Raw genomic sequence first — 13,954 nt, forward strand, 5'->3', positions numbered from 1 at the left:
CTGCTGGAACCAGCCCGGCTGCGGGAAGCAGCCGCGGCACTGCGGCCCACGCCGCCCTGCGAGTCGCTGGTGTCACGGCACCACGGCGCGCTGCTGCGCTGGCTGGAGGAGCGGCTGGGCCGCGGCGAGGAGTCCGTCACCCTGGAACAGTTCCGGGAGCTGCTGGAGGCGCGCGGCGCTGGCTGCTCCGGAGAGCAGTTCGAGGAGGTCAGAGAGCTCGAGTGACGAGGGGACCCGGGCGGGGCGGCGTCCCCAAAAGGCGTGAAGAGGTGGGCGGTTGCTATGGGGAGGCCAAGTTGGAACCCGTAGGGCCCACAGGTACTTAAAGTGGAAGCGTGGGGGGTTGCCGCGACCCATTTGGGGTGCATCGGATTTGTTCTTCAGGCTTTCCCTGTTACCTTTTTAACCCTTGTTAGAGGTGTGGAGAGTTTAGGCTGTCGTTGCTCTGGAGAGCTGGAAAAGCCAAGGTATCTTCGTATATTGTAGTCCAGACAAATGTATGCAGATGACAGATTTCAGTTGCTCTAGGACCCTTTCAGAGAAAGGATATTCAAGGATCAGGGGAGAGACGGTGAAAACCGCTGTTTTACTGATCCGTGCACAGAGCACTTTACAAATCTATGGCGGAGAGTAACATATACTGGAGAGACTTACACTCCACAAGCCATTCTCATCTCTAAAAAGCATTAGCTTTTCCAAATCACTTGGTTTTAGACCCTTAAAGAACCTGCTTGGAGAAAAAAAAAACCCGCTTTAGTCTCGTTTGAACCCTATGAAGCTGGGCGCTGGTGGCTCATGCCTATAACCCTAGGTACTTAGAAGCCAGCCCATACAGATAAATATGACACTTATCTCCAATTAGCCAGCAAAAACTCGGAAGAGGTGTCGTTCAGGTAGTCGAGCACCAGCTTTGACATGTATGCAGGAAGTCCAGAATTTGAGCTCCAGTACACACACACACACACACACACACACACACAAATTCTTATAGACCTAAAATTGTTCAGCTCATAATCAAAGCTTTGCCTCTGAATACCTGTTTTAAGAGTGAGGAAAAATTAATTCAGAATGAATCAAATGAATCATGTCATTGGGAAAACTGGGACTATCCCTGTATGTTGACTTTTTTTTTTTTTAACTATTTCACTGCCTCTCCCTGAGAGCCTATTTCAAATCAACAGTGTTATGACAAAAAGTTTGTTTAATTTGTGAAAATGAGTAAGCCATGTGGAATGGTCAGTCAGTGAAAGGTGAGTTACATAAAGCAATAAATCAACAAGTAATTGTCATGGAAAAGTCGTGTTTACTTAAGACCAGAGGCTTTTGAAATGTTTCACACCATTAATCCTAGCTCCTCATTTAGGAGGCTGAGATCTGAGGATCAACGTTCAAAGCCAGCCCAGGAAGAAAAGTCTATAGGACTTTTATCTCCAATTAGTCACCCCCAAAAGCCAGAAGTGGAGCCATGGCTAAGCAGTAAAGCACTAACCTTGAACAAAAAAATTTAGGGACAGTGTCCAGGCCCCAAATTCAAGCTCCTGGAACTGCACACACAGAAAAAGAATGTGTTCCTGTGCATGGTGAGAATATTCAGAAGATATAGTTGGTATGTTTTGTTTTCCTTTCAAAAATGCCCTTAAGGAAGCCCAACTCCTATAATCCAAAATATTGATCATATAGTTAGTGAAAGATCTTCATTAAAAAAATTCAAGAGTTAATTTCTCTTTAGTATTTACATGATTTTGAAAAATATAAAGCCATGGTAGAAAACCATGCAGGTTTGCTCAGAGAGTTGTCTCTTTTCAGTTTTATCCAAAGGCAAATGGAGAGAGTTATTTCTGACAAGGACAGAATTACATATGGGATTTATAAAGGTTCTGTAACATAAGGCCAAGAAATTCTATAGGCATAGTCCAGAAAATCATTCAAGGGTTGTGGCATTATTCATTGGTTCTGGGCCTATCTTGAATGTCAGTCATTTAGATGACAACATACATAGTGGATAATTCCTCTCAAAGTCTGTAGTGTGGCTAGTCAAAAGTGGCTCATACCTGTAATCATAGCTGCTTGGAAGACTGAGAACAGGAGGATTGTAGTTCCAGACCAGCCTGGATAGAAGAGTCAGAGAGACCCCCTTAACCCATATCTGGGAGCAGTGGTGTATACATTGTTATCCCAAGTTATGTGGGAGGCTAAGATTGGTAGAATTGTGGAGCCAGGCCACACAGTCTGTTCCCACAAACAGTCCTGCAGATGCAGGACTCCCATCTCCATGGAAGGAAGTTGGACACAGTATCTGTTCTGGGATCCCTCCACAGAAGCCTACAGTAGTGGATGATGGCTCAAGCTGAGGGAGAAGGAAACTCTACCCTAAAAATAACCAGTGAAAAATAGGGCTGAAAGTGTGACTGAAAAGTATCCAATCAGCCTATCATATATGAGGGCTCTAAGCTCAAATCCCCCAATACTTCTAAAAAGTAAACAATGAGTAAAAATATGTAGTGTGGGAAAAGTGAGATATTAACCTAATAATTAAAGGTATAGTAACTACTAGTTAAGATGAAGCAAAAGGCAAGGCTGGTTTAACATATAAATCAATAAATGTAATACAACAATAGAGCCAAAGACAAGAACCACATGATCATCTCCATAGAGACAGAAAAAGCCTTTGACAAAACCCAACATTCATTCATGTTAAAAAACTCTGGAGAGGGCTGGGAAGGTGGCTCAGTGGTAGAGCACTTGCCTTGCATGCTCAAAGCCCTGGGTTCGATTCCTCAGCACCACATAAGCAAACAGAAAAAAGCCGGAAGTGGCGCTGTGGCACAAGTGGTAGAGCGCTAGCCTTGAGCTGAAGAGCTGAGGGACAGCACCCAGGCCCAGAGTTCAGGCCCCACGACCGGACCCAAAAAAAAAAAAGCTCTGGAGAAGCTATGAATAGAAAATACCTCAAATTAATAAAGGCTATATATGACAGACCAATAGCCATTATCATACTGAATGATGAAAAACTAAAACCATTTCTTTAAAATCAGGAACAATGCAAAGATGGCCGCTGTCTCCACTCCGCTTCAATATAGTTCTGGAATTCCTAGCTAGAGCAATAAGATGAAGCATAAGGAATAAATAGCAAATATACTTAACTTTGTCTAGGGAGTGAAGTAAGAAATATCTTAAAAAGTAGCTGGGTTCCAGTGGCTCAAGCCTGTAATCCTAGCTGAGATCTGAGGATCACTGTTCAAAGTCAGCCGGGGCAGGAAAGTCCATGAGACTTTTATCTCCAATAAACTACTCAGAAAACCCGAAGTGGTGCTATGGCTCAAGTGGAAGAGTGCTAGCCTTGAGCTGAAGAGCTAAGGAACAGTGCTCAGGCCCAGAGTTCAAGCCCCATGACTGACAAAAAAAAGAAAGAAAAAAATACCTTAAAAAGTAACCCCAAATTAGAAGGATGAACATTGACAAGATATAAAAGATAGCAGTGTTTTGTGGCAAGCTTAAAAACTTGGTGGCCGCCAGGCCACCATTTTTATTAGAATTTTGTAGAGTTGATTCTCATTGGTATGCATGATTTATTATTACCATGTTAAGAATTTCCAAGTATCACATCCTTGTTCTTTGGCCTTCTAATTTGCAGTGCTGTCCATGTCCATCAACCTGTCAGCCTTTCACATTCTTCTGATCTTACTGGCTTATGAAGTCATAAAAATGTTCCTGGAGTTGTACCATAGAACAAAGTCTGAAAGGGTATCACTTTATAAATACAACACACCTTTTCTTATAGTAGGTGTGGTGCAGGAGAAGGGCTCTTTGGTTTATTCATGGTGTGCAATATTCAATAGACTCCTGGGTAGAGAGTTAAAATTAAATTCTTATTTTTACATTGGATTAGAGATTAGATATGTGCTCTTACAGTACTAAGGTATGCATCTAGGAAATCATGTAGCCTTTAGAGCAGAACAAAGTGCTGAGAACTGGATGATAGCAGTGAGGACAGGTTTTACTTTATTTGCCATATTTTGTTTTCTTTTTTTTTTTTTTTGTTGGTCGTGGGGCTTGAACTCTGGGCCTGGGCGCTGTCCTTCAGCTCTTCAGCTCAAGGCAAGCGCTCTACCACTTCAGCTACAGTGCCACTTCCTTGCTATATTTTGAAATCCAGTGGGTTGTGAGTTCTGAAGGAAGAACCATTTGGATTTATCTCTGTTCGTAGTCTTGTCAGTCTTGGCTCATAGTCAGTACGTTTTACATGAAGGTATAGTCTTCATGTTCAGTCTATAACCTTTGATTTCCAGCCATTGTAAGAAATAGTTTACTTACACAGTTGAGTGAAAACTGAAAACAGTTCTAAGTCATTGCTGGATTTAGAGGAAATCTGAAGAAAAGCACTATAACCTCCCTTCCCATTGTCATGCCAAAAGTACTAATAGACTAATTAAAATGACTTTCAGCCTAAGAACTGTACAAGTAGAACTATGCAGATGCAGTTCTCTTCCATTTTATTTTATTTATTTATTTTTTTTGGATTCGGTAGTGGGCCTGAACTCTGGGCCTAGGCGCTGTCCCTTAACTTTTCAGCTCAAGACTAGCTAGCGCTCTACCACTAGAGCCACAGCGCCACTTGCAGCTTTTTTTTTCTTCTGCTTATGTGGTGCTAAGGAATCGAACCCAGGGTCTCATGCATGCAAGGCAAGTGCTCTGCCACTGAGCCACCTTCCCAGCCCATCTTCCATTTTATGATAAAGGATATGAGAAGTAAAAGTGCACCATAACTTTGCAGCAGATCAGAAGTATTGCTTACCCTTTGTACAGATCTCTTTCCTCCCGTGGCCTGACACAGCAAATGAATATTCTTCTGAATGAGTTAGAGCCCTTAGGCCAGCCTATGTGGCTCTCTGATCTTGTCAGAAACTGTATAAGCGCCATGCTAGCTAAGGACTTTGTTCCATGATATACCTACAAGAACTTTTTTTTTTTTTTTGGTCGGGCCTGGGCTCTGTCCCTGACCTCTTCAGCTAAAGGCCAGCACTCTACCACTTAAGCCACAGTGCCACTTCCAATTTTCTGGTGGTTAATTGGAGATAAGAGTCTCAAGACACCCTGTAAGTATCCATGAGATACTTATCTCCAATAAACCACTCAGAAAACTTGAAGTGGCACTGTGGCTCAAGTGTTAGAGCGCTAGCCTTGAACTGAAGAGCTGAGGGACAGTGTCCAGGCCCAGAGTTCAAGCCCCACAACTGACAAAAAAGAGTCTCACGGACTTTCCTGACCAAGCTGGGTTTGAACCAGTAAGAGCTTCAGATCTCAGCCTCCTGAATAGCTAGGATTACAGGTGTGAGCCACTGGTACCCGGTTGAAGAACTTCTTTATAATACCACTGAGTGCTGGGATTACTGGTGTGTGCCACTACTCTTGTGGCCTTTGTTCTCTGTGGGAACCTTGCTTCTCTTGGTTTTTCAAAATTTCCTGTTTTGACACCATCATGTGTTTCAATACCAACCCTTCCTGAAGCATGATTCAGATGACTCTTTTCTTTGTCCTAAGTTCTTTCCACTTTTAAGGATGACAGAGCAGCACTTAGTAGTAGCATGAAATTTGAGAAAGACTTCACTACACCATGTCATGGAAGACTGGAAGAATTTACCTGGCAAAGAAAGAAAGAGATAAAAAAAAAAGACATAGCATGTTCAGATATGTTGATGTGTGAGATAGAATATTTGGGAAATCCTAGTGGAGAGTCTTAAGTTGACTAGACCTTAGTAATCATTGCATGCAACCTTTTCCCTCTTTTCCTTTCAATAAAATCCTACATGGTTGTTGTCAGTCTGGTAGTGGTGTCAGAAAGGTTTACTTTATGAGTCTGCCCATTCTGCTGCTCTTCCTTAGACAGAGCTTGAGCCAGTGTACTTGTGGGCAAATCCTAGTTTAACTATTCTTTTTTTTTTTTTGTCAGTTGTGGGGCTTGAATTCTGGGCTTGGGTGCTGTCCCTCAGCTCTTCAGCTCACTTGAGCCACAGCGCCACTTCCGGTTTTCTGGTGGTTTATTGGAGATAAGAGTCTCATGGTCTTTCCTGAATGGGCTGGCTTTGAATCGTGATCCTCAGATTTCAGCCTCCTGAGTAGCTAGGATTACAGGCGTGAGCCACCCATGCCCAGTTCTAGTTTTACTATTCTTAAGCCAGGTGACTTTGATATCTTTGTCTCAGTTCCTTCATTTGTAAAAGGAGCTGAATAATAGCATCTACATGTGATCAGTATGAAGATTAAATGATCCAGTTTATATAAAAGAGTCTTTAGGATACTAAATACTCAAAGATATAATTCAAGTCATTTTTCTGTGTTTTGAACTTAGGAACAATGCTGGGATTACTTACCACTATTCCTGTCAGATGTTTTAATTGATGAAGGGTACCTTCCCAAGTTGTACCAGTATGCCAGTTTCATATTTAAGCTAGTACATTGTATTCTCCATGGGTAAAAGCACAGTTTTTTCCTGATGAGTTTGTTCTGCAGCATGGTCTTTACCTCAGTAGTAGTTAAGGAGATTACACACGAATAGATGATGGTCTGAATCTCACCTCTTGCTGCCTTTGGGCCAAAGCACATGGATGGACATTTGCAACTGGCCAGTCTAATTTACTGTCTCTTGTTTTCAAGATGGATCAATACAATATTCTAACCAAATTGCAATAGTAGTTCTTTGAATTTTATTAGACATCATCTTGTTCTTGACCATTTGGATCCTTTCAATAGACTATAAGGAAGGAACCTTAGAGAGGATGAGGAACTGAGACTTGAGGATGCCATGAATTTTGCCTAAAGTGTCACAGAGAGTAAGTGGTAAATCTGGCACCATACTCCAATCTGGTTTTTCTCTGTGAGTCTGGTTCTGTTATATTTCGTATTACCTCTTACTGCATGGCCACCATAGTGCCTACATTGGGTGCTGCCTTGGTGCCTGGTATGTAGGTATCTCAGCATATAGTAGGGAGGTCTTATAAGGAAAGAAGAGGAAAACTGCAGCGGATCAGTTAGCCACCTGCATAAAGATAGATGTCTACCTCATTGGTTGTCTAGAGAGGCAACAGTAAAGCTGTTCTGTTTTATACAAATAGGGCCATAGCTAGAGTACTAGGTTGAATTTTGGGCCTCACCTTTCAAGGCAATGTGTTTCAAATTGCCCTGTTAATAGATTGGAAATCTATTTAGTAAGTTTTGATCTGCTTATTAAAAAAATGAAACAATAGAATGGAATTGAGAATATCAGAGTATATCATGTCTGATAAAGGGAATTATTGCATTGTTTTATGAGCTTTTATATCAATTTTATGCATACTGGGTTTCTTGAACTTAGTATCTGATGCTTTCACTCATTGGCTGGTATTCTACCACCTGAGCCATGCCTCTAACCGGTAGCTGTATATTTTTTGCCAGTCCTGGGGCTTAAACTCAGGACCTGGGAACTGTCCCTGAGTCTTTTTGTGCTCAAGGCTAGTGCTCTACAACTTGAGCTACGTGTCACTTCTGGCTCTTTTGAGTAGTTTATTGGAGATAATGGTCTCATGGGGACTTTTCTGCCAAGGCTGGCATTGAACCATAATCCTCAAATCTCAGCCTTCTTAGTAGCTAGGATTACAGGTGTGAGCCACCAACTCCTAGCCCATAGATGTATTTCTTTCTTTTCTTTTTTCTTTTTTTTTTTGCCAGTCCTAAGGCTTGAACTCAGGGCCTGGGCACTGTCCCTGAGGCTCTCTGTGTTCAAGGCTACCACTTGAGCCACAGTACCACTTCCAGCTTTTTCTGTTTATGTAGAACTGAAGAATGGAACCCAGGGCTTCATGCATGCTAGGCAAGCACTCTACCACTAAGTCACATTTTTAGCCACATTGGTGTATTTCTTAAGATGAATCAGCTAAGCTGGGTGCAGGTGGCTCACACCTGTAATCCTACCTACTAAGAAAAGCTGAGATCTGATGATTGGGGTTCAAAGCCAGCCTGGGCAGGAAAGTCTGTGAGAATCTATCTCCAATTAACCAGCAGAAAACTGGAAGTGGTGCTGTGGCTCAAGTGGTAGAGTACTCGCCTTGAGCTGAAAAGTTCAAATACAATGCCTGGTCGAGTTCAAGCCCCATGACTAACCAATTAAAAAAAAAAAGATGAATCAGCTAATAAATTTGAGAGGCACTGTGCTGACATTTACTGGCTAACTGGAGGATCTCAAAGGGAACAACAGGAATGGGGATGAGCCTTAAGACCATGCCAAATAGAGAATTGGCTGAAGGGATGGAGAGATTGGGGAAACTCATAAGACCCAATTACTGTTATCTGACCTTCAGGCTCTCTTGGGGTAAAGGAAGATGTGTTCTGAATGGCCTCACTAAGTGGAACTCTGGAATCAGATTTCTGTTTGTTATATGGAAGAATGTTACTGTTGTCAGAACTGACCAGAAAACTGAGCTTCCCATCACTGATGTATGTAACAGAAAATGGCTGACCACTCTCAGAACCTCTGGAGAAGGAGTTCAGGAAGTATAAAGGCACATAGATTTGTAGGTCCATTCCAATGGGGAAGTATCTGGAATAATCTACATACTCTTAATATTTTCTTTACCCTTAATATTGTTTTTATGGTGTTCTTACTGTGAACTCAGTGACTGTGCCAGGCTCTTTCTTCTGACCTTTGTCCATCTCTTCATCTCTTGCCCTGCTTCCTTCCTATCCCTAACAGGCAGTTATCATTCTCACACTAGCCCTGATTCAGTATCTGTGTTCACACTCTGTCCCCTTTACATATCCATATGCTTTCTGACTCCTCATCATCCATTAAAGCTCTGTCCAGGGGTACTTTTCTCTTACCTTTCCTCCTGTGGGCCTCTTCTGGGATTCCGGAGTATAAATTGCTTCATGGCATAGTGGTTGGTTGTGTGGGTCCAGAATCAGACCAGTATTCAAATTCAAGCCATCATTTACCAGTACAAACTACGTGGCCTTGAATTAAATACTTTTCTGTTCCTACCCATCCAAAGGTAGCACTTCATTTGAGGGTTGTTGTGGAAAACTGCATAGGCTATAAGAAGTATGTGGTAAATGGTTAGTGAACTTTAGCTATTATAGTAGTTTATGCTGCAACTTATATTGTTATAATTACCACATTCATTACTTTTCTGTTTTTATTCTATATATCTGTCCTCTAGACTACAAGATTTGGGAAGGGCAAAGCCAAGCACTGGGTCAGGTATATGTATAATGGCTGCTTCTAAAATAGTGTTGGATGAGTATAAGTGCATTGACTCATGGAGTTCTGCAAAACGGGATAGAAACTAAGAAGCCTAAAAAAATATTTAGGACAATGTCTGAGTGTTATGAAATTCCTGTTTAGTGAGAAGCGGGAGGGGAAGCTGTTAGCAAAGCTGTTTTTCCCCTCCTCTCAGCTGAAATGTCTTTATTCTAAAATTCTTCTTATATTCATTAGCCATCAACAGATGAACAGAATTTTTTTAAGTAACAAAAATTTAAGTTTTTTTTTTTTTTTTTTTGGGTCCGGTCATGGGGTCTGAACTCTGAGCCTGGGCACTGTCCCTCAGCTTTTCAACTCAAGGTTAGCGCTCTACCACTTGAGCCACAGCACCACTTCTGACTTTTTTCTTTTTGCTTATGTGGTGCTGAGGAATCGAACCCAGGGCCTCATGCATGCAAGGCAAGCGCTCTACCACTGAGCCACCTTCCCAACCCTGTAACAGTTTTTATATCATTGCTTGTATGTATTTTTTTTCTTTTCTTTTTTTGTGGGTCATGGGGCTTGAACTCTGGGCCTGGGTGCTATCCTTGAGCTCTTTAGCACTCTGCCACTTGAGCCACAGCGCCACTTCCGGTTTTCTGCTGGTTAATTGGAGATAAGAGTCTCATGGACGTTCCTGCCCAGGCTGGCTTTGAAGCTTGATCCTCAGATCCTCAGCTTCTTGAATAGGATTACAGGCGTGAGCCACTGGCCGTCCACTATTATAGAATTTTTTATTAGCAATCTGTGGTAGAAATTTTGAGCCATATAGCAGTTGAAGTTGTAGGTAGCACCTGAAGCATGGAAATATTGATGGAAATAGGACTTGAGTGTACATGGTGATTTAGAGAATGTAAGGCTCATTTATAGGGGTGATAGATGTTAACCTGGGCATCAGGTAAGAGAGCAGTTTCTAGAGCTAGAATTTAACCACATGTTATCCAGACTGCTGGGAACTCGAGGTTATCAGATCAAAGAAGGGAGAATAGTGTTGTGGAAACTTGATTCAGTACAAGTGATATGATCTTGGGTATGTTCCTGATCTTAGTCTACAGCTATAAAATGGGAAGTTAATAATATTATATCATTGATGTTACAAGCAACTAATGACATGCATTTAAAATGTTTTAATTTTTAAAATATTTAAGAATTTTCATGGTATCTTCTATTAGTAAGAGTATCCTGTTCTTTCATGACTATAATCTTTCTTTTTTTTTTTTTGTCGGTAGTGGGGCTTGAACTCTGGGCCTGGGTGCTGACCCTCAGCTCTTCAGCTCAAGGCTAGTGCTCTACCACTTGAGCCACCGCGCCACTTCCGGCTGTTTTCTGCTTATGTGGTACTGAAGAATTGAACCCAGATCCTCATGCATGCAAGGCAAGCACTCTATCACTGAGCTACCTTCCCAGCCCCATGTAATTAATCTTTCTTTTTAATCAGATTTTAGCTGTGATTGCATAACTATATACTAAGACCCACAGAATTATACTTTTTTTTTTTTGGGTCATGAAGCTTGAATTCATGACACTGTCCCTCAGCTTCTTTTGCTCAGAGCTAGCACTTTGCTACTTAAGCCACAGCACCACTTCCAGCTTTTTCTGTTTATGTGGTACTGAGGAATTGAACCCAGGGCTTCATGCATGCTAGGCAAGCACTCTACCACTAAGCCACAGTCTAGCCCAAATTATACATTTGAACAGAGTGAATTTTATCATTATTTTTGTTTATTTGTGATTTTTTTTTTTGGTTTGGAAATAGGTCTTACTATATATCCCAGGTGGGCCTGAAGCTCACAAGTCTCTTCATTCAGCCTCCTAAGTGTTAGAAATATAGGCATGTATCATGACACCCAGCGCATTAATCATCTTTTTTTGAAGTTTTCTTCTACATAGTTTTTCTATTCACCTATTTGCTTTTTCTGCATTTGATTTTAAGGGTTTTCTCAAATGCCCAGTGCTTCTGGGCTGTCCACTCACTAAAAATGAGGGAGTAAACTAGGCACCGTTGCTCAAGCCTGTAATCCTAGCTACTTGGGAGGCAAAGATCAGGGTATCTCTGTTCATGCGATCCTAGGCATAACCTTTTATCCACCAGCAATACAAGGAAACACAAGTAAGAGGAACAAAGACAGCCAGCCAGACATAAAGCAAGACTCTACCTTGAAAATAACTGATGAAAAAGGGGAGAATGCTTGCCTAGCAGGCCCAGAGTTGTCTCCAGTACTGGAAAAAAAAAGTGTGGGGGGATATATGTTGGCTTGTAGGCTGGTGAGCTTCTCTATAAAATGAAATGTCTGCACTCTTTCATTGAAAGATTTGTATTTCAGAGGATTAAGGAAAAGAGACAGGAGAAGAAGAAAAGCAGAAGAGTGGTTTGAATCAGTATCTATGGTCTTATTCCTGTGGACTATTGGTGTTCTTTGTTCTTTTGTTCAGAAAGGTATCAAACTGACTACTAATATTCTGAGAGCCATGGGGAAGATTAAACCTTTAAATATTTAGCAAGTAAACATTAGTTTCAGTGTGTTAGTCTCATTTTCAGCTATGGGTGTGCTTACTGGTCTGTTCTGTCTGTACCACTCTCTGGAGGTCCTGTCCCAGGCTTTACCAAGACTGGAAAGAGGGTCTTTCCCACCCTTTTAAAATATAAAAATTTAAACATAAGGAAACAGAGATAGCTTCTAGGTGCCTGTGGTTCCCACTTGTACTCTTAGCTTCTCAGGAAGCAGATCTCTGGGGATTATGGTTTGAAGCCATCCTGGGCAGGAAAGTCCATGAGATTCTTATATCCAATTAACCACAAAAAAAACTGGAAGTGGAACCAGTTGCTCAAGTGGTAGAGCATTAGCCTCTAGCACAAAAAATTCAGAGACTACCTAGGCCCACAGTATAAGCCCTAGGATTGCTCTCTCCAAAAAAAGAGATATTAAAAATAATAATTTCAACATACCTATTAGCCTATTTCAATAATTACAATTTCAAGGACTTTTTTTGTGTGTGTGCCTGTACTGGGGCTTGAACTCAGGGCCTGGGCACTGTCCCTGAACCTCTCTGTGCTCAGTACTTGTGCTCTACCACTTGAGCCACAGCAACACTTCCAGCATTTTCTGTTTATGTGGTACTGAAGAATCGAACCCAGGGCTTCATTCATGCAAGGCAAGTAGTCTACCATTAAGTCATATTCCCAGCCTCAGGGCCATTTTTATTTGCTCTAAATTTCAAATTATTTAGAAGCAAATTTTTTTTTTCTTGTCCTGGATCTTAAACTCAGGGCCTGGGTGCTAGCCCTGAGTTTTGTGCTCAAGGCTAGTGCTCTACCACTTGAACCACAGCTATACTTGGGGTTTTGGTGGTTAATAGGAGCGAAGTCTCATAGATTCCTGTCCAGGTTGCCTTTGAACCATGATCCTCAGATCTCAGATACCTGAGTAGCTAGGATTATAGGCATGAGCCACTGGCTCTAGCTTGGAAGCAAATCTTGACATATCATTTTATCTATAAATATGTTATTGAGTACTCAGTGGCTCCTCACATCCAGTATTTATCCTATCACTTAATTACCTTCTAAAGTACGTTTTTTCTGACTCCTGAGTCTTTCTAGAGCCCTGTGTCTAAAGTTTACTTTCCAGCATTGTCCACTCAGCCAACTTGATGCTCTCATCTGTTTTTCATCTTCCCAAATTTTTTATTTATTACATCATATCCTCTTTTTGTCTTTGTGCTTTCAAAACTACCAAATCAGTTTATAATATTGTCTTAAGGTGCTGGGAAGGTAGCTCAGTGGTAGAGTGCTTGCCTTGCATGCATGAGGCCCTCAGTACCACATAAGCAGAAAAAACTGGAAGTGGCACCATGGCTCAAGTGGTAGAGTGCTAGCCTTGAGCTGAAGAGCTGAGGGACAGCGTCTAGGCCCAGAGTTCAGGCCCCACAACTGACAAAAAAAAATTGTCCTAAGTGGGACTTTGGGAGGGAGTATTGCTGATGCTGGCTATCCAGCCATTTCTCTGAAGCCCTGAGAGGCTTTCTAATCCAAAATTCAAGTGGACCTTTATAATGAGCTTTGCCCTCTGATTTCTATTTAATGAGGTCAATTTTGACTGCTCCTTCCCTCCTTCCCATAGACCATCAGATTTAAAGAGAAGGATTCTGTTATTCCAGTAATCTCTTCTGTACAGTAGAGATCCTATGGTTCAGAGGTATAGCTCAATGATAGAGAGCTTGCCTAAAGTGTGCAAGGGCCAGGGTTCAATACCCAATACAGCAAAAATGAAAAAAAAAAAGCTGATATTTAAATTCCATCCTCCTTCATCTTTTCCACAGGGCACTTTCTAGTTTTTCTCCTTCTAGTCTCTCCTCTGATCATTGTGTATCTTCACTTGGCTTTTGTGATTGAGTCTAATCAGAGTAGAACCAGGTATCTTCTCCTTTTGTGAACAATAAACCTTGATTCTGTTAACTTTTTTTTTTTTTTGTTAGTCCTGGCCTTGAACTCAGGGCCTAGAAACTGTCCCTCAGCTCTTTAGCTCAAGGCTAGTACTCTAACACTTGAGCCACCGGGCCACTTCTGGCCTTTTCTGTTTAGGTGATACTGAGGAATCGAACCCAGGGCTTCATGCATGCTAGGCAACTCCTCTACCACTGAGTCACCTTCCCAGTCCTCTATTAACTTTTTTTTTTTTTTTT

General features: G+C 41.7%; 1 protein-coding gene across 1 annotated transcript in view; it reads left to right on the top strand.

Annotated features, from left to right (window-relative positions):
• The window catches only part of Zzef1 (zinc finger, ZZ-type with EF-hand domain 1), a gene marked incomplete at its 5' end in the record, with an annotated part of 158,010 nt that continues 144,056 nt past the window's right edge, over positions 1-13,954 (top strand). The window contains 1 exon segment of the mRNA XM_013013155.1: positions 1-207. Within this exon segment, the coding sequence (XP_012868609.1) occupies positions 1-207 (207 nt within the window).

Source organism: Dipodomys ordii, unplaced genomic scaffold (assembly GCF_000151885.1).
Source record: "Dipodomys ordii isolate 6190 unplaced genomic scaffold, Dord_2.0 Scaffold19, whole genome shotgun sequence".
In the NCBI taxonomy this organism is placed as follows: domain Eukaryota; kingdom Metazoa; phylum Chordata; class Mammalia; order Rodentia; family Heteromyidae; genus Dipodomys; species Dipodomys ordii.